Source organism: Falco peregrinus, chromosome 8, assembly GCF_023634155.1.
Source record: "Falco peregrinus isolate bFalPer1 chromosome 8, bFalPer1.pri, whole genome shotgun sequence".
NCBI classification, from domain to species: domain Eukaryota; kingdom Metazoa; phylum Chordata; class Aves; order Falconiformes; family Falconidae; genus Falco; species Falco peregrinus.
The window spans coordinates 64,450,955-64,472,072 of NC_073728.1; the positions used below are offsets into that span (position 1 = coordinate 64,450,955).

Below are 21,118 nucleotides of genomic sequence, written 5' to 3' on the forward strand. Positions count from 1 at the left end.
TCAGTTATCTGATAACATTGGGTTTTGTTTGTTGATTTTGTTTGTTCATTTGCTTTAGGCACACGGTGGAGTTCCTCAACACCTATGTAGCAGCAGAGTACAGGAGCTTCTCCTCCGTGTACATCAGACCTTGCATCACAGATGAATTCTTACCAGGTCATCTTTTAGTTGTCTTTTAACACAAGCCTAGGCTTTTCAGTTTCTTCTTTTACAGGACTATTTGTGTAAATGGTAACAGAACTACTCTAGAATCAGCATAACCTTCAGGACCCATAACAAAATAAATGCACACATTGCAAGCTACTCATAGTGGTTTAAGATACAGCTGCAATATGAATAGCTTCCAACTCAACTTCTACATAAGAGTCTTAGCACAAACATCCACTTGGTAAATAACAGTTGCAGCACAAATCCCCCAGAAATGTCCCACAAGATTCTTGCCAAGCTAAACCACTCAGAATACATATGGAGAATATAAAATTTGTGTTTCCCAGCGGGTTAGTCTAAAGGATCTAACGTTTTAGTAGATCTTAAAAATGTAATGTCAAACAAAGTAATTTCAGCCTCAAATTACATACCTGTGATATTCCATTAGTGACAGCTGGTCTCAACACTGATTTGTTCTGCCGGTTAATACATGGACAATTGGCTTTAATACCCCATTTGCCTCGTGCTGCATGAACCATGTCTCCAATGTTGTAAAGCGCTAGAAATAAAGTTAAAAAGCTTTAGTATCACAGGTAAAGAAATATAAAACCATCACCTTAACTGTAATATAAATTCAGAGGGGTGGGTTTTTTTTTTTTAATTGCTACTACTAAGTGTCTTCAAGATCACATGCTGTAACAAGATACTTGTCTCTGAATGCTGTGCTAGCACCAGCTTCATGATGTCACTGAGAGGCTGTCAAGCCTGGCAAATGCTACAGATCATCATATGCTCCTACTATTCCACGTAGGGTCCGATGATACTACAAGGCAACTTCAAACCATCAAAAGAGAATGCATATCCCTTGGAGCAATGCTAAAAGGAGCTGGAGCACAGGTGATGGCCTCCTCTATCCTCCCAGTAAAAGGAAGGAGGTAACGAACGGGTGAATGCCTGGCTGCATGGCTGGTGCCATACTCAAGGCTTTGGCTTCTATGATCACAAACGTAGCTTTGAGAAGCCAGGTCTCTTGTGAGCTAATGGGATTCACCTGCCCAAGTGGGGCCAGAAAGTCTTTGCCATCAAGTTGGCCAGATTTATATGGAGAGCTGTAAACTAGATTTAGGGAGGGAAGGGGATGGAGATTTGAGCAACAGAGAAAAGCCAGGGGCTGTTGATGTATTAGGAACCAACAGGGAAACACCTGTGAAACACCTCAAAGGAATATGGGCACGTTCCTCTCAAGATGTGACAAGGCTCACAGCCCAGCTGAAGGGTCTCTATACCAATGCACACAGCATGGGTAACAAGCAGGAGGAGCTGGAAATCATTGTGCAACTAGAAAGCCACGATCTAATTACTAGTGCTGAAAAATGATGGGACAAACTGCACAACTGGAGCACTGTGGGAGGGTTGCTCTCTACGTAAAAGAACGGATTGACGGTAAAGAGCTATCTTTAAAAAACAGTGAACAGGTTGAGAGCTTAAGGGTAAAGATTAGGGACCCACAAAGGAAACCTCGCTGTTGGTGTTTACTACAGGGCACCCTACCAAGGGCAGCCTCTTGACAAAGTGTTAATTCAACTACAGAAAGCAACAAGTCTGTGAATGACGCCAAGCTGAGTGGTACAGCTAATTCCCTGGAGGGAAGAGATGCCATCCAGAGGGACCTCGATAGGCTGGAGGAGTGGGCCCACGTGAACCGCACCAAGCTGAGCAAGGCCTGGGTTGGGACAGTCCCTGACACCAACACAGGCGGAGGGATGAACGGATCGAGAGCAGCCCTGCAGAAAAGGACTTAGGGATACCAGCAGATAAAAAACGGGACGTGAGCCGGTACCGTGCGCTCGCAGCCCGGAAAGCCATATCATATCCTGGGCTGCACAAAAGGAAGCGCGGGCAGCAGGTGGGGGGAGGCGATTCTCCCCCTCTGCTCTGCTCCACCCCTCCTGGAGCCCTGCATCCCGCTCTGGGGTGCCCAGTACGAGACAGACACGGACCTGCTCGAGCGGGTCCCCAGGAGGGACACGACAACAGTGAGGGGGCTGGAACACCGCTCCTGTGCGGAAAGGCTGAGACAGCTGGTGTGGGGCAGCCTGGAGAAGGGGCAGCCCCAGGGAGACCTTGTGGTGGCCTTTCAATATATAAGGGGGGACCATTAAGAAAGATGGAGAGAGACTTTTTACCAGGGCCTGTAGTGACAGCACAATGGCTCTAGACTGAAAGAGGGTAGGTTTAGATTGGACGTAAGGAAGGAACTTTTTACGAGGGTAGTGAGGCACTGGCACAGGTTGCCCAGAGCAGCAGCTGTGGATGCCCCTTGCTGGAAACGTTCAAAGTCAGGTTGGATGGAGCTTTGAGCAACCTGACCTAGTGAAGGATGTCCCTGCTGGTGGCAGGGGGCTGGACTAGCTGATCTTTAAAGTTCCCTTCCAACCCAAACCATTCTACGATTCTATGATTTTTAAGAAGAGTTATGTAAAGAGTCAAGTAAATGGTCAGCACTCGCCATTTGCTTTCCCTCCCCCCAGTAGAAAAGAAAAATATCTTTCTTTTAAGTTAGCCAGATTTACAGATACAACTGAAAACAGCTGAGCACAAGAAGTCACAGCTAGTATCAGAAGGGTGTTGACTTCAAATCCGTAGCTTGACTTTACTTACCTTCCCTTCAACCTTTCCACTCTAAAAGTGGAAATCTCCTCTATATTGATGCTAGAAAAGGTATTGGCTAGAACACCAACTACCTTCGTATTTTTTCCACTTGCTTGCTCAGAATTGAGACAAAATTTGGAAGTTTTCCCTTCAGGTTTCAAGCATTACCTGTACCAGGAATTATCTGTGTCGGCATAAGATTCTCTGGTTCATGAGACTGACCCTTTGCACACTTCAGCCATGAGAAGACTTCCTCATCACCAATCTCCTCTGACTCTGGAAAAAAGACACAAAAAATTATAAAATTTCGTACAAAAGTCACTAAAATTTAAAATACAGAATATTTCTGCATCAGTATTGTTTCTTTAGATTCTTTACAGTGCAGGAGATTAACCTGGTGATCTCAGAAATAAACTATAAATACAGACCATTAGAACAGGATCTACAGCAACTTCTTTGCCTCTTCAGATTAAAAAATTACCAGTCATTTTTCCTTCATCTCTAGTAGCTTGTCATTTGCAAGCACCTAAAAATCTTGGCTTCTAGCCTCAATTTTTAAATATCATACTCTTGTTCTCATTACACCTTCCTAATTTATATAATTCTCTTTTTCTTGTCATAATCTTCCACGTTTGGGTTTGTTTGTTTGTTTTTTTTCCAACAAAAAGCATTTGCAGATCAGATCCAGGAAGCAGAAACTAAGCTCTACTGTCAAGTGTATCTACTTACAAAGCTAACAAGTAGCAAATTAGTAGTTTGAAAAGTAGTCTGGCAAACTTGTCATTCTTCAGATTTTAAACTAAGCCGGACCTACAAACATGTAGCTGCATACACTGCATGCCATTCTCTTCCTTTAAAAAGGGTAAGTGGGGTACCATATGAGAAGGATCATATAAAACTTCATTGCACGGTCCTTCTGGACCTGGTATCTGCATAGGGTGTTTCTACAGCACAAAAGTTCAGAAGCCTCGAGGTAAGTAATTGTATTTAAGTAGTGCCTTGTTTCTAAATTTTGGCCCATTCCAAAATACCAGACTTGATTAATAAAGAATAATTACAATACTGTTTTCAGGAAGACGACATTGCTAAGTGATATATGCAGTCCCAAATGATTTTTCCAAATATGTACAGTGCCAGATAGCTGAAAGTAGAGTAGAATTTCTTGTATTTCCACTGTACCCTGGTTAACCACCATCTTAAAGACCATTATGATCTCTTCTGGTATATTCTGGCAGAAATTCATAGGCTTAATTATTATACTGGTTCTAACTGGGATGGAGTTAATTTTATTCATAGCAGCTTCTGTGGTGCTGTGTTTTAGACTTGTGACCAAAACAATCCTGATAAACACACTAACTAGCTATTGCTGAACACTGTGCAGTGTCCAGGTTTTCTCTGTATCTTACCAGCCATGCACCCACGCCCTATCCGAAATACTATCCAGTATTTTGTACATCTACTCCACATAATAACTAAACTGTCACCAATAGCCTTATACTTATTAAAATTGTCCATTGTCAGCACCCATGCTACCAAAGTGGTCTCGATACAGTAAAATACACAAAAAAGCAACCAAGTATTCACTTTTGTCAACACAGCATGCCTCTATTTGTTAGAAAATTAACTTATTGAACTTCTTCCAGAATTACAAACACTAGTGTATCAAGGTAAAAAAAAAAATAAAATAAATCAAACACCAAAAAACCCCCAAACCTTTCCAATCTAACTCCTTGTTACAGAAAGACTCTGCAATGTCTGCTTACTAGTTCATCTTGCAATGGTTCCAAACTGTTAAGATATTACTTAATTTTTCTTTTATACTCTCTGAGGAAAAGATGGAACTATACAGTAGTCTGTTTCTGTACACAGTCTACGCCTGCTGATGTTGTAGCTTTTGTACTAAAATTCTAACCAAATAGATAAACCACAGGAATCTAAGGAAACAAAAAATGCAACAGTGACATGAGACAGTAGCGCCAAAGTTCCAAACCTCCAGCCTCCCAAGCTGATACTAAGTCTCCCACAAAACCTTCAGCCACTTCCCAGAAACTATCTCCACTGAAAGCCAGCCTGTTCAAAGATTACAGTGGGGAGGCAAAAAAAATCCAGGGCTCACCGCTACGTGGACGATTCTTCCTCAGCCGGTAACAGTCCAGACAGACCCCAAAACCACACTTGCGACAAACCCAATGAATATTGAAGAGTGTTGTCTCACATACATCACACATTTCCCTCACACCACGTACTGCTCGCTTCCACGCCACTTTCTCTATATAAGAGAAGGAACATTAAAAAAATCACTGCTTTGACATTCTGCATTTCTCCCACCTAATCTGAGAATATCACAGTAACATTGATAAAGAAACAAATCACAGAAATACAACTTGAGTGCAGAATATAGAAACACATACTTTTTTACATCCAGAGACATATTCTGTGTGTCTCTTTGCTAATCCTGTGACGCTATTAAAATACCCACTTCTAAGAGTGGGTATGGTCAAGTCCCAAAATGCACACTACAAGGGAATGCAGCACCTTACAGAGTAGTAACTGAATTCCAAGGAGCACTTATGGAACTTACAGCAAAAATATAAAACTTCTGCTAGTTTTATGAACAAATAATGTGAACTTATAAAACTGTTAAGAATGCATTAATTAGATGCCTGTCAACATCTCGGACTCTAAATCAACACATTCACTGTGGAAGGAGAAGTTCTCTCCAAATGGCTGCCCTTGTACTTTCCAGAAGCTAAAGGGAAAAATCAGATGGTCAGAGCTATCCATGTGATGGGCTGAACCAGGTACCTTCAGAGATTTTTTTTCTAAACCCACTGGTCTCATAGTGGCAATACTGGCAACTAGTTGCTCAGCTGAGTCCTTGCAGGCTGAACACAGGTACTGCTCGCTCCCTAGAAAACGCTGAACTTTAATGTGATGTCCCTGGAGCATAACAGGATAGGAATACGTAAGAAAAGCTGCTCATTAAAGCACTGCTAGTCAGTGTGGCAAGTGTTCTGGACTTATTTCTGTTTTCTTAGGAGGCACAGGCCAGCTCATTTCTGTATGTATCTATTGAAAAATATTGTAATGATGTCTGGGAAGTTACTGTTTGCTTCCTTGATAGTAATGATGCACTGATCCAAAAGAAAAATCCCAAATGCTGGTCCCACAATTACACACACCCCAAATAAATTAATATAGCTTTCTCTTTGGAAGAAAAGGAGAAGCATTTTAACAAGAAATTATATTACACTTGCAATTCTATTCCACTGCATTGTACACACATTACACAGAGAAGATGGACAAAAAACACGGCAAAAGCCCCGCTTACGATGTGGCTCCACCATCATCATTGCTTCCTTCTCTGACATAACAAGCTGGCAGAACTGGTCCCCAACATTGGCTAGGATATATTTAGAAGTTTCCAGATCGATCCCCTCTGCAGGGGAGGAGGAAGGAATCCATAGGCTCATGGCATCAGGGTCACTCTGTTGTGGGTTCAAGAAACCCTCTACTCGTAGAATACCTTTTCGGGTAAATATCAGCCTGCAGAAAACAGGATGGAGTAATTGAGAAGCTGCTCAATCACCTTTAATTAACTTATAATGCCATCTATGTCAGAATATAAACCCAGAAAGAGGAAAAAAGGTTTGAGCTAGAGCGCTATACCCTACAGCCAGTGCAACTACTATGCAAATCCAAATAACAACAGAATAAGGTGGCATAAAGGCACAAAGACACCCACAAAGGCAATGGCCGCAAAACCCACTAGAATGAATCCCCTTGGTCCAGTAAGTGTTGTTGGGAAATTCCATATACAGGAAATTGCTACAGCTTGTTAAGTCACATTCTCTATACTATAGATGACAAAATTCAATTTATTTGGGCAGCTGCATGATTCTGCATGTAGAATTCTACATGGTTCTCATTCTCTATTTTAACTCAGAAGAAATTTATTTCCCAACTTTTGGGAAACCCCTATTCCAGTTCTGGCTAGGGTTGCTAGCACTTGGCCACTGTTCTAACAGTTCACATGACAAGACATAAAAAAATCCTTATTATACCCAGTGTTCTTGCCAGTGCTCTCCACAGAGACGAGTCACAACTGTTTTACCAATAGCTGTTGACCCTCCTAGTCTTTGTGTGCTAGGAGGTGTAACAACATTAAGTTACAGAACTCAATGCCTCCTGCCAATATTAAAAGGTAACTTCATTTTTCAGCAAAAGTAATCTTGTCTTTAACCTCAAAGCTAGATTAATTTTTAACAAGTTCAGGAAGAGAAGCAGCTATATTCCTTAGTGGATGGGTGGCACATACTAAAAATTCACTTAATCCTTTATACGCCAGAAGGCGAACAAACATGTTTTTGGAATAAGATGCACAGCACTTACTAGAATAGGCAGTTAAGGAACATGAAGAGAAGCATGACAGGTCGACGAACTGTAAGATGTGTACACAACACAGAAGATACAGGCAATGTTCTACTGTAACAGTCAGTTCTGTACTCAACAAAACCTAGTCAAACATTAGCCTCATGCTGGCAATGTTCAGTTACTTGTTGACTGAATTAAGATTTTATCTCTGTTCTGAACTCCTTATGAAAAGGAGAGAGAACTACCGCACACAAACTTCTACCCAGCAGTACAATTCTACCCAATAAAGCAAATTCAATCTCCTGAGGCTCGACCTGGAGGCTCACTCATAGTCCCCTATAGCTGTATCTTCCAACAGCAGCTCTTCCTGCCCCAGTAAGGGAATTCCAGTGAGGTGATGCAGGGAAATGCAAGACACTCAAAAATCTTCATTATTGCACCCAAGTACATTAAATAAGTAAAGTGTAATTACTTTGTGCTTGGACACGGTCCAAGCTCTGCACATAGACTACATAAGAAGGAAGGAAGAATTCGAGCACCTCCGGAAATGGAAGAAGCGACAGGCCACAGTTGAGTCATCCTGCTCTTGCTCCTTAAATTTGCGGTACCGCTCCAGACGGCACTCCCGGCACTTGTGCAGATGTGGAGCTACATTGATGCAAGAGCCATCCTGGAGAAAAGGCTCACCGGACTGCTTCAGCTTCCTCACCTTACTCATATCTTTCAGCACAGACTGGCCAACTGGGCGAGGCAAAGTAGAAGTAAAACTCCATTAGTTAACCGTAACAGCAAAAGGATACTGGCCCCAGTAAACGTGTTTTCGGAGATCTGTATGCTCATACCCACGCAAAACCAGCAAGACTGTTCAAGTCTGCAGCACACCACACTTTTGTCCTGACAAATATATGCTTAAACATTTCTTAAAGTGGACATATTAAACACATACAAGAAGCATTAAGCTTTAGACTTGTAAATATCCTGCATGCTGCCTACTGAGCATAAGTGAGGTTTACACCCGTGGTTAGCTCATTGCACAGGAGATACCCCAGTATCCCACCTCCTCGTGCTTCCAAGACAACCTGCATTCAAGTCATCACCTTTTAGGGGAGCTGTGCGGGGCCGGCCCTTTGGGGCTTGCTTCCCTTTTCCTTTCCCCAGCAGCAATTCAGCATTGTGCTCTGCATTGGGGCCCAGCTTTGCCATCAAGTGGTCTGGGATTCCCTTCATACAAGCCTTGGCCTGCAACTGGTCTTCAGAGTCACTCAAATCTGACAGGTCACTATTGGTACTGGAGTCAGAGTCCTGTTTGGATGTCAAGCTCCGCTCATCTAGAGAGAACCTTTTCACAGCTTCAAAAGGGGCTTTGTTCTCCTGCGAAAATTCTGCCTGCGAAGAGAAAAAGCCAGGTGGATGTCTGCCAAACACATTAGAAAAAGTTTTCAGAAGAGGATTGTCCTGCTGCCCAGGCCCAACAGCTGGTTTTTCTTCTGTTGGGCTGGAGGAAAGCGTGGGCATCTCAATAGGCTGTGTCAGGTTGCTGGTTGGTGAGCTGGAACGGCCATTCCCTACAGTGGAAGGGCTCTGAACACCAGCAGCAACGGCTGAACCGGGAGTACCGGAGATCATCTTTGAGGAGTCAGTCGTTATAAACAAGGTTTTCTTCTTAGCTAGAGAAGAGTCTGTAGAGGTGAGTGACTCTGGCCAGCCAGAAGTGGCCTTATGACCCACAGGTGTAGATGGAGTAGAAACTGTCTGAGATGAAGATGCAAAGCCACTGAAAGGACTAAGTTCTGCTTTCTCAGCAAATGCCAGGAAAGGGTTTGAGGGTTCCTCTCTTGATAGCTTTGGGGGCTGTAAAAATAGGTTTTCATGACTATCTGGGGGACGAGTATTCAACAGACTTCGTGAAAAGGCTGGAGTAAGGGTAGGCATAGATTCCACAGGCAGCTTCCGCTCCACAGAACTGCCAGACTGGGCTCCAGGTTTAGTGTCCGCTGAAAGAATTTTACTTTTACAGATCCCAGCACCCACACTCTCTGTACATTGCTTGAATGAGTCCCGACTAGAGGCATCCTCAGTCAAGCTCTCTGAAATGACTGTGAAGTAGTTACTGGAAGGTAGATTTTGGGACATGCATTGAAAAAACAAGTTCTTGGACAGATCAGAATCTTTCTGAGCCTCTTGTCCAGTACTACAGCCAAAAGGAAATCCAGAAGGCTTGCTTTCTGGAGTCACCACTCCATTTGATTGGCTCCTTCCACCCCCAAATACCAAGGACTGGGAAGCACTTGGGAGAGAGACTCCAAATCCAGAAGCAGCCAAAAGTGAATTTCGGGAATTCTGAAACAAAATTAAAAAGCATTAGCCTAGTAAAGAACTCTTGTTTAATTCAGCAATACTTTGGTTCATCTAATTCTATGATTAGCGTTCTACTTATCCACTAGTAACAGAAACTTCCAGCAGAATTATTTACAATGAAGAAACTTCTTTAAAGATTCTGCTGAACTGATTTTTCCTACCTACAAACTATTGAAATAATAAGTTAATGGTGTCTGTTACATACTAAAGACACATAGAGAAAATGAACACTGAACATCTTATCATACTTTAGAACAAAATTGAGGCACAAGCGAACTAATTCACAGAACAGCAAGTTATTTATTTAAACTGCTAACTGTTTTAATTTGTATCAGCAAGATGGGAACCTTAACTGAAACTGCTTTTCAATAATCTCCCATCTTTCACCCTCCCCCTCCAAGATCACCCTTGAAATAATTAACTTAGTTTGCAAAGTTAATTAAACAAAGAAAGCCCTCTAACAGTTAGAGAACAAACTGTTCCTGGTCACAGCAAGCCACATTTGCTGACAGGTAGAGAGATGCCTATGACATGGTGCCTTCCAGGGGATTACTCAGTGGAGGTTAAACACTTCATTTTTGTGATCGTCAAATACTGTAAAGTTTTCTGACTTGCAGATTTCTACTACACCCTTAAGTGTAATATGGAATATTCACTTGCTCTCTTCTCAATTTATACTTATTCAGGTTTTCCAAATCTCACAGTCCTACCATAACCGATTATATCCTACAACTAACTCATCAGTTCTATTCCTTTCCTTGGAGTTTTCTTGAATCAATACACTTTTTTTCCAAGGCCATGTTAAACCCCCGTGCAATACATGCTACTGGTCATTACTGTCACTACACACCCACCACACTCCCAATTAATGTTTAGCTTGCTCCTTTTCGTCAGCCTCCAGCTGTAGTAACTTTAATAACATACTGATGTCCCCCATGACAGTTCTTCCAGGTATTAGAATTTCACGTATTTCTTTTTAGAGCCAAAGTAATTTTCAAACACTGAGTTCTAACAGTTTTAAAAAGCATGTGAATATGAATGCAAACCAAGCCTATTAAGTCACCTCAAGGACCAAATCACACTATGATAAAGTGGACAGTCTGAAGCAGTAACACATGTGAACTAACCTTCTTATTGATCTATGCCAGGTTCCCACCCTCAAGGGAAATACAGTTTGAAATGAACTACTGGTCTGCTGGCAAATTCTGAAGCCAGATTATTAATAATGGTTTAAAACAAGTGTTTTGTGGCTGGGGAGATGGACAGAAGGAGAGGTGATACCAAAATTTCTCAGTACAATTGAAGTTTCTTCCTCAATACCACTGATAGGTAAAATTTTGACCATTCACCTACACAGTTTGTACTTATTCCCAACTCTGATTTTTTTTTTTTTTTTCCTGTGTGGAGGGGTGGGGAGTGGAAGGGAGAGCAGGTTATATTGTACCAGTTTAATTACGTAACACTCCTGTCTTCTACAATTCTGTTTCTCCTTTACCTTTCTTCCTTACCATCAAGGAATCCTTATCCCAAGGTAAACATCTCACCATTTCTCCCATTCCATTAGCCAATACAAAAGACAGGGATGAAACTCTCTAATGTATCACCCATTTTCCTCACTTTTTTTTATAGAGTAGGCTACAAGTTTCTTAATTTTTGCTGTACTTCCTGAGGTAAGGTTTTGTTTTTATAAGCCTTCATTTCATTACCAAGTTTTATATTTTGTATTTAACAGCATTTCCCTTCTACTTTTCTCCTTGAAAACAAAGGCACAACTAAAAGGTCTTCAAGCTACTTCCAGACTGAGCTCTTTATTAAAATTTATTCCAAAGGTACCCCTCCCAAATGTTTTAATTATTTGTTTTCAGCCCTAGACAGTATATATGTGACTGGCTCATTTTTCTGCTACAGAGATATCATGGCTGTAACACACAAGCTGGGCACCTAGAAAAGGTCCTCTAAATGTAGCCTTATTGTTTTTCTGGTTTTGAGGCTTTTTTTTTTTTTTAAGCAACTTAAATGTTCAGCTAAGTGCACATTCTCATGCATATTTGTTTATATAAAGGGAAGAGATATTAAGCAGGTTATCTTCCATATGACACAACAAAATTATATTAAGTACAGTTCTTAAAGTGTCTTTTTAAGAAAATCTGCGTTTCTCAGATTAAGGCTGAATAGAGAAGAGTGCTAAGAAGTTGTCTCTTACAACTCCTCCATGAAATATCTTAATTTTCTTTTGAGTTCTTTCTTAGATCAGGTAACAGAAAGGTTTCCTTTGGGAGGGGAGGGATTCATCAGAGAAAAAGTTGTTTTCCCAGTCCCACAGACACTCCGTAACCTGAATATGTTGCAGAACATCTACTGCAAATCTGCATGTCTGTCTTGAATATGCTGGATCATGAGCTACTCACCTCTCCCTGGACTTGTGATCGTCCTGTTTTCAGTTTCTCCTGTCCAGTAACAGCTGGCAAACTGGTATCAGAGATTCTCACAGTTGTTGGTGTCAAAGCAGTTGTAGTAACTGCAGTTGCAGCAACTGCAGTTGCTGAAGTTGCCGTGCCTGGGCCAACCTGTTCCAGTGATTTTCCTGCCTCTTTACATCCAGATCCAACTAGTAACGTTTGTCCAGCCACAGAGGAAAAGGGAGTGAAGGGCAATGGTGTGTCACCACCAACTGGCTCATCTTGGACTACTAGTGTTCGGCCATTTTCTTTGGTGTAAGTGGCAAAGCGAATATTGCGATTAATCTGAGGAATGAATGAAGGTAACTGTTTGGCCCTTGGATCCAGTCCTGTTTCGCTATTGGAGCCTCCTTTCCAAGAACCTCTGCTTGCCTCACCTCCATCACTACCATTGCTATCCACCTCACCCCTCTCCTTTAGCTTCTTCGATGCAGGATCACACCCAGAATCCGAAGCATTTTTCCTCCTCCGTCCATCCTTCCCCTCCAGGCTTTCCTTCTTCTTTTTCCCTTTAGACGATTTAGCTGCTTTTAGGCCTCCTCCCTATAACAGACAAAACCACACAATCACTAAACAGAACAATCAGGATACCTGTTCAAACAACACTTTTCTGTTAGAACAGAACACATTACACTGCTCTTGAGCTTAGGAACATTTAATCACAAACTGAGACATCTAAGGAAAGATACCATGTGAACAGAACACAAATGTAAGTGCAGTGTCTTGTCTTTTTTGTACTAGAATAGGCCCTTCACAGTAAGATTTTTAGCTGAGCTAGTCTGCTGTAGCACATAGCGCATCATGACAGATTTTGGGAGACATGCAACACAATCATGCTCCAACAGAGTTCTTGCTAATGCATGAAAACTATTTGTACACTAAGTTTTGCTAGGAGTCTAATTCCCACCATTCTTTTGAAGGGCATGCTTTCTGTCCACTACCCAAAGCCTACAATATTTAAGCAAGCATATAAGCCTGTTTTAGAGAAGCCAGGTGGTAATTTTTAGAAATGCCTAAAAAGGCCTGTGAAGAAGCAGAGTACCCTGTTAGAAGAAGGCAGTGAGCAGAGAAACATTATCAGAGCACGACCCCTTACAATGGAGCACAGTCATGATTACTGACCCCCTCCCCCAAGATCCATGCTGAACTCCATCTAACAGCCCTGAATGAAAAGAGAAGACTGTTGAAAGAAAGCTATGACCATCCTCAAAGTGGAAGAGGAAAATTTTCCTCTTCCAATTACATTATCAAAATCCCAGCGAACACAGCATCAGTTTTCAGTTGCTTCCATGTTTTAGATGTTTTATATCTAAATATTTATGAAGTTTCACTGTATATACAAGACCTGAACTGTTGTAGTACCTCGCTTGGAGATGTGTTATCCATCACCACATGAATCAGTCGAGGATCCACCGACTTTATTTCACCACTCTAATTTTTTTTCGGATTGATATTGAGGAGGTAGGAGGAAGAAAAGAGGAGGTTAGTTTTTAATTTAGAGTATAAAGTATCAACATAAGAGACCTTAAACACAGGGTTACTCTGCAGCCCCTCTCCAATTTGCCTTTTCTTTCTGCCCCACTTTCTTAGTAAAACTACAGCCTTCCAGTCTACCTTCTATCCTTTTGCTCATTCTCTATTTAAAAAACTTTCAGATTTCATTCCTACCATTGCTTCCTTGTATACTTCTTTTACTGAGCATGTCTAGAGGCACTCACTGCATTAAACATGGCTGCTCTTAAATTTGATTCAGTATTGTTCTAGCCTTCCACACATTCACTCTGCCAGATGTAGAAAAGACTGCTGGAAGGAAGCACATAAATTTATGCTAACTATCTTCATCAGCATCTCCCCAAATGGAGCAAAGAACACTCCATTTCTGTAACTGTGCTTAGAGGTTACCTTTTTATTTCACAGTAGTAAGTTTCACTGCCGTAAACTGGGTGCTTCCTGGCACTTATCTGCTGAAGGCATATACTCCACAATCTCAACGCCTCTCCAAAGTATTACACTTATCTACCATACATAGTACACTCTTTCCTGTGCACCAGTGTCACAGCACTCTCCAAACCAGCCGGCTGCAACAAGGTCTTTTACCATCTCATACCAACATACTCTTCATGCCAGTCCCTCTGCTGCCTTCTCCTAGTACTCCTCACCCCAGGCACACGTTCTCTCTCTCTCTTCTCTCTGCTTCTTCCTCCTCTCTCTTCCTCGGCTGCTCTCTCTTCACTGGCTACCCAACCTCTTCACAGAACCAGCCACAGCTGCACCTTATCTACATTGGCCAACCCACCGCTCCTGAAGCCAACCACAGCTGGATATTATCAATGTTAATTAACCCAGCTTCATCCCTCTATACACACCAACAACAGATCTAGCAGTCAGAGCACAGGATTACTGCGTATGTATGTACACAGGGCTTACTAGGCACATTCAGCATCTGTATTTTACTGCACGTGGAAAAGGCTACAGGAGCAGGGGACAAGGGACAGGACCCAAAAAAACCCAACAAGAGTGCTGCTGCTACAGCAGTTTACACACAGCACCACAGGCCTGTTCCTCGTTGCTCCTGGAAAGAAAGCCACTGGGAGCAGGGTGCTGGTTAAACCGAACTACCTGTCAGACCGCACAGAAGCGTATCATGCAACCAGCTAACTCTAGCAGTGCAGATTTTCTGTGCTGTTTACAACATTTACTAGGTTAACTGACAGTAACAGGGCAAAAGTAAACAGCCTAAGCTAAAATACATAAATCAGTTTTGTTTAGCCTAAGACTTCATCTTCTGTGCTACACTTGCTTGCAACCACTTGTACAGCCTGTCAGGCAGAAGCTAAGAGAAGGCATAGGAAGGCCACAGCACACCAGACCCAGAAGGCAGCTCTCCGTACATCAGCACGCTCTCCCATCCAGAAAGCCACTTCCAATATTATTTCATACAGCATTCATTTCCAAAAAATTTCTTACAGTTGCTTCTTCTTTTATAGAAGTGAACTGTGTATCATCATTTATTGTGGAAAGCCATCATAACAGGAAAAAAATTTTCTGCAAATCGCAACATGGATAATTACTCATCTTTTAAAGCAAAGAACAAAGAACCAAAAGTGAAGCTGTCATTCTCCAGAAGATATTGAGGAATGGCATTTTAGGAACACCAAAGCATTGCTTTGTATTTTTACCTCAGTCACAGACACCTCCATTAGACGAGTTATTGGGTCTTGGTGGCTCACAACACCACAGAGCCAGCTATTTTCATCCTCTGGTTGGTAAACCTTAACTTTTTGGCCTTGGACACTGTAAGGACCTGGAAAAGAAGGACTTTGAGTACATCTTCCAAACAAGCTCTGTGTCATACAGTAAACAAAATAAGAAAAAAGTTCTGTGCACATGATTAGAGCTTGAAGTGTCATCTTTCAGGTGGAAAGAAATTAAAACACTAGCGCTTCTGCTGCAAATCCTGCTAAGCTAAGCGTTCTATTGTAAAAAGTCAATAAATCCTCATTGCTGTAACTCAAAACTACTGTAAAAACAAGATTAATACAGTTTACAAGTAAAAAAAATAAAAACGCAAAAGGTCAAAATTAACTCACTCCGACAAAATCAAACTAGATGGGGGGGTTCCTTGCTAACTAAACTCTTTTGCTTTCTAACCTACAGGTCAGTAATTATGAAGCATCAATCTAGTGGACAGTCAGAGCATTTTGACTCAGTTCAGATGCATCAAATCCCAATATAAACTGCATGCAGTTCAGAATAGAAACACATATTTGTAACTGTGGAAAATTTTACATAATTGTACAAATAGCCAACATCTCTAAACCAACCAGTCTTAGTTCTTTGACACAGGTAACGGATCATCTACAGAAAGGTTTCCTCCGACCCTGCCCTCACTCTCCACATCAGCATGCAGAGCTTTCCTCCTACCCTAAGTCCAGACAAAAAAAACTTTGTTAATATTAGATCATCAAAATCCACATGATCCAACAGCCCGTATCTGATACAACCAGAACTAGGTGCTTCAGAAGGCGGCTCCAAAGTGGACAATTCTGAAGCTACTGGCTCATGTAAGAAGTATTGTCCTGATAGCATTTTTATCAATAGACATTTTATTTAACCAAAAGGCACCAAAACCCCATTAAGAATTGCATCATCCTTCTAATACAGTGGCCTACCTTTAGGGTGGCTGCCTAGCCCATGAAACCAAACTCCAGCTAGAAAACTGTTTTAGCACTTGAACTAGAGACCCCAATCTGACAACAAAAGCTGAAATTGGGCTTAGCCCTAATACACAATCCAGACAACAGTTAATGTATTAACTCTATGCTGAGCAGCTGCAGCCACACTATGCTTTAAAAAAGTTCATGTATTAATTATCAAAATGCCAAAGTTTGAATTTGATGTAACAGGAGAATTATTTTTTTTTTAAAGATGTACAGAGTAACTTCACTTCTAAATTTCCACAAATATAGAACAGAACCATAGACTAGGACCAAAGCTTTAAAAATTGAAAACTAAAACTTAAAGGAAGTTGTAAATATATGGACATTATCAATAATATGTTGTCCTACTTTAACTACATCTTCAGTGATTGTTCCCAGTAGGTATTTCTGGTTGTATCTCAGCAAGTGCTTACCTGTATCTGTGACAAAATAATTCTTCCCTGTAGAGAACTTGCAAAACAATACAGAAAAAATGACCGTCCAAATCAAATAGTAGCAGATACTATTTGTATTCTCCTTCATAAATCCCAACATAGTCTAGCTGTTCCACAGCAAAGTAGCTCCCAGACAGAAAAACTGTCTCACCTCTACTAAATATCTCCTGAAGCTTCTGGTCACTGATCAATGCATTGACAGATTCTCGTAGTGAAGGCTGTTCCTGCAGAATCTGATTCTGACTCTCTGTTCCCATCTGCCAACAACAAACAATTTTAACGTAAGAGTATAGTCTTTTAAGGTAATGGAATCAGTAGTTTTTAAGTGACAGCTCTTCTTGAACTGTTCTGACACTGACAAACCAAAAAAAATAAAATTAAGAAAAACATTGCTGAACAGGCCAGGAGTAAAAAAAGGACTAGCTGTGCAAAAGCTGTTGCAAAGCTTCCATTTCAGTTATCGGCTACAGGATGCTGACAGCTAGCTCCCCAACTGACCAACACACAGAGGAACTGGGACTTTTCAAATGCAAATGGGGGTTAGTGTAAGCACCTGGAAAAGCAGGGAAACAAATGCAGTGAAAGGAGGAAGACAAGAATACATAAGTGGAACAGTAAAAAAAAAAAATATTAATCTGACAAGCACAGCACAAAGTAGAATTTGCAATTTAACTGAACACAGTTCAAATACCTGAAATAAACGTAATCCACTGGCATCAGACAGGAAACGTAAATGTCTGTCCAGAAGAAACTCCACTGGGACCACAGAGCCTAACCCCAGCTTATCTACTAGAGGAGTGAAGGTCTGTGATGAACAACAAAAAAAAGGTTATAAAAATGACTGAGCACACATACACGCCAACAATAGTTGTTTTCACATGCTATTTCACACTACCACTAAGAATAAAACATTTCATTTCTCAACTTGCACCACCCAGTGCCTGAGTTTTAATGCAAATTATTACTCATTATGTCCAAGCCAATAATTCCTGCAAGTGTGGCACATTACAAGAAGGAATTACAGAAAACTGGCTTTGCTTCTTCCTTAGAGCTTAAAGCAGAACCGAAAACCTTTTGTGATATTTGTTTTTTCATTGGTAAGCACCTTCTGATGCTCAAGTGTAAATCCCCCTTCAGTTAATACTTCAAACTATCCTACATATTTCAGGTACAGCCTCCTGAAAGGAGCATTTTTATGCCCATACAGAATCAGGTGTAAGAAATTTATAGCACATTATTAAAGGGGAGCTTTTTTCTAGTGTTTGTGCAAAACTGAAGTTCATAAAAGGTGTAATATCAATAGTCAAGCTGCAGGACAAATCACTAAACACACCTAGCAGCATTAGAATGATAACCTTCTAATGCAACTTGCTGATGGAAGATGAAGTTGCCAACCACTGGAGTCTTCAAAACATGTTATCTGTCGCATGCTCACACTTACATGATTTTAACACAAGTGTTCATGACATTCTCCCCTTAACAGCTCTCATCAGGTTTGTTCACACTCCATTCCCCTCTACACAACAGTACGAATATAAAATTTATTTTCTCAGTTTATGTAAAACTATTTCCTAAAAGTGAACAGGCTTACAAGAGACAGACAATGAAGGATGAATACACATTCATAAGTGATATATCTCAAAAAAAAAAACCAAAAAAAAAATCCAAACCATCCCCACCACTCCAAAAAAACCCCCACAACAAACCATCTGCTTTGTAACACTACGTATCTGGCTTCCAGAATTGTCTCTACATTGCACATACATACTCTAGTGCTTTGGTCTGTATTTTAGTCTGTATTTTAATCTGTATTCCCATGCAGTTAGGTGGGTAGGCCTCCAGTACTTAGTGAAAACTTGTGTGCTCACATGGCTGTCCAGAGTACAGGGGATGGAAACATTCCTTCAGCAAGTCTTCAGATACAGCTTGAGTTATAGTGGAAATACTCTGGGATCTTAGTGGACCCATATTTGCTTCTAAAAGGTTCTGATACAACTTGTTACACAATAAATGTGCGGACTATAGTAACGCCCCCGAATCACTCAGACATCAAGATACTTGTGAATCATCTGAAAGAAACTGATCCTGTAACAAACATGGTTTCCCATATGAAATAAAATGGGAGTTCACACTGGGAGTCAAGTTGGAAACACACTGAAAAGGAAACTCCACGTATGGAAAAAACACTACAGATCTCTGCTTTAAAGGCCTGGTTTTCTTCTGCTTTAAAATAAATGTAATAAAGAAACCCTCAGAGAAAGATGCCGTGTTGAAACTGTTGCTTTGAGCCCAAGTGTCCATTTAAAACACTAAATTCAAATCCTACTAAGGCACAAGGTCCTTAACTGGAAAAAACATTTCAATGTGCTCATGCAAAAAAATGCAATATTAAAAAGCAGAGAGTAGGATCCCAAGCAGTCCAACGACTGCAAGAAGAGAAAAGAAATGAAAGGGCAAATTAATAAAAATTAGACAGCATGAAAACAAGGGTAGGTTCTCACATATAATCATCTTTCATCTTCAGAAGCCACTAAGAGAAGAACGAAGGATGTAAGGAATTCTCTTCGCTATATCCTACTCATCAGGATGTTTGCAGAACGGGTATACTCAGACATGCTAGTCAGAACATACTGGCTTTCATCTCAGTTATCATGACATGTAACTGCCATGTAAACAGCAATATGGAAGAAACAGGAGAAAAATTTTTGTGTCATGTTAGTTAATACTGACAACAACACCGAAATAAAAATTTTTGTTTAGATTAGGAGGGGCCAACTTAGGGCTTATAGGTCAGGCACAGCCCACACTCTATCCTCTTCCTCAAAGTGCCTTCAGGAATACCTACTAAATGATGCAGCAACCTTTCCCACACAGAGCTCTAGAGAGTCCATAGTAAAACCAAAGGGCTTATTTCTCACAGTTCAGAAAATCCTAACACACTCAAAGTTCTAAAATATGGAAGAATAATCTTTTCAGCTATGTACCACATTTCTTCAGAGACCTGCTGGTAAACACATCTCTCATTTCTGTGAGTGAACAGCTTTCAATTTCTGAGGCAGTTTCTGTTTCCAACTGGAAGCATACTGCCCCTCAGATGCCTTTCCAAAGGCACTGTAATTCTTAGTTAACTGCTCTCCTATTTACCATTTAAAACAAAAATCCATGCCCAAGCAATTTTTGGTACCTGCAGAATGGTGCCCTGTACCAAGCTTTGTGTTTTACAGCAGATTTGATGCAAACCTCTAAGGATGTAAGAGCTTTTGGCCAAATACTCACCAGTGCAGGCCACTGTGCCAGTGAGACTCGAGTCCCCTGAAGCATAACAGGATCATTCCGAGGTGCCCAAACCAATGATCCTTCCAGCAACAACACTATAACTTCTTCAGCATGGACTTTCACCCAGGCATGTTGCTTCCAGTTACAGCCATCAAATTCCACAAAGATCTGATAAAAAAAATTTTAGAAGGCATTTCAGCTCTTTTCAGACACTGCATTGAAAAAAGTAGATTCTACAATCCCTGTGGATACGGGGACAGCAGCTTCAGTCAGAAAAATCAAGGTAACATAGCTATCAAACATTACAAAAGAAACGGGAATCAAATACACAACAATTACTAACCTATGAAAAATTATTTATCCCCAAACATACATCACTGGCTCCAAATACTTCATTTCCCCAGAAAAAATTAAAGATGTGAAAACTGTTCACCTCAAAATACAGCTGATAACCTAATGCAAGCCTCTCTCACATCAGGATTTTTTTAGAGAATCCTTCAGCCAGGAAAGTCTGTGATTGTGAAATTCACTCTAAATCAGAAGTTTTGTGTTGCCTTGTACCTTATTAAACTCCCTGAATCAAATGCAAATATGTTGGGTGGCATGAGATTTTCCAGAAATACATACTCACTAGATCTTTCATTACCGTATTTACAAGTATGACAATATAAACCACACTACAATTCTAAATCGCTATTGTAAGATAACATCCCCTTTTTTTCTACCGCAAAGGACAAATGTTAAAGCCATACAAAGTTACATGGCAAGAATGCTAAGAACAGGAATGCAGGTTACACATCGCACTCCATGTCCTAACAACTAGGGCTAGTAAATGTAAAAAACACAGTCACATTCCAATCTCCCATCCACAGAACTTACATACTACACAAATATAATCAAATATGTTAGATGAACAGCAAAAAATTCCTAATCTGTTAAGAAACACCTTAAGCTGGACAGTCAAAACAAAAAATTTTGTAATAATTACAAGATCACCGAGGGTAACCAGGCGCTAACTGGAGATAGCTCTCTGCATCACCAGTAGTCCTCACTAAAAGAGGTATTAAAAACCACTCATACACTCCTCTTCCCCACTCCTCCCCCCAGACTCTGAAGGGAGAGGGAGAGCCTATGAAGCAACTCTCCTGACGAATTATTGAACTCCATTACTGCTTACACTGTCCTGCAGTGAAAGAAG

At 40.9% G+C, this 21,118-nt stretch overlaps 1 protein-coding gene across 4 annotated transcripts in view; it reads right to left on the minus strand.

The window, feature by feature from the left end:
- Positions 1-21,118, minus strand: part of KDM3B (lysine demethylase 3B) — a 65,473-nt gene that overhangs the window by 23,699 nt on the left and 20,656 nt on the right. For all 4 annotated transcript variants that reach the window (XR_008748541.1, XM_055812882.1, XM_027794321.2 and 1 more), the window contains exons 2-13: positions 19,921-20,088; positions 17,336-17,449; positions 16,796-16,901; positions 15,170-15,294; positions 13,353-13,421; positions 11,940-12,533; positions 8,271-9,513; positions 7,713-7,914; positions 6,131-6,345; positions 4,916-5,068; positions 2,968-3,075; positions 579-706 (exon numbers count right to left, since the gene is read on the minus strand). Coding sequence is in view for 3 of the 4 variants with exons in the window: in XM_055812882.1 (XP_055668857.1) it covers positions 579-706; positions 2,968-3,075; positions 4,916-5,068; positions 6,131-6,345; positions 7,713-7,914; positions 8,271-9,513; positions 11,940-12,533; positions 13,353-13,421; positions 15,170-15,294; positions 16,796-16,901; positions 17,336-17,449; positions 19,921-20,088 (3,225 nt within the window). In the remaining variant the exon portion in view is untranslated. The remainder of the gene's footprint in view (positions 1-578; positions 707-2,967; positions 3,076-4,915; positions 5,069-6,130; positions 6,346-7,712; positions 7,915-8,270; positions 9,514-11,939; positions 12,534-13,352; positions 13,422-15,169; positions 15,295-16,795; positions 16,902-17,335; positions 17,450-19,920; positions 20,089-21,118) is intronic.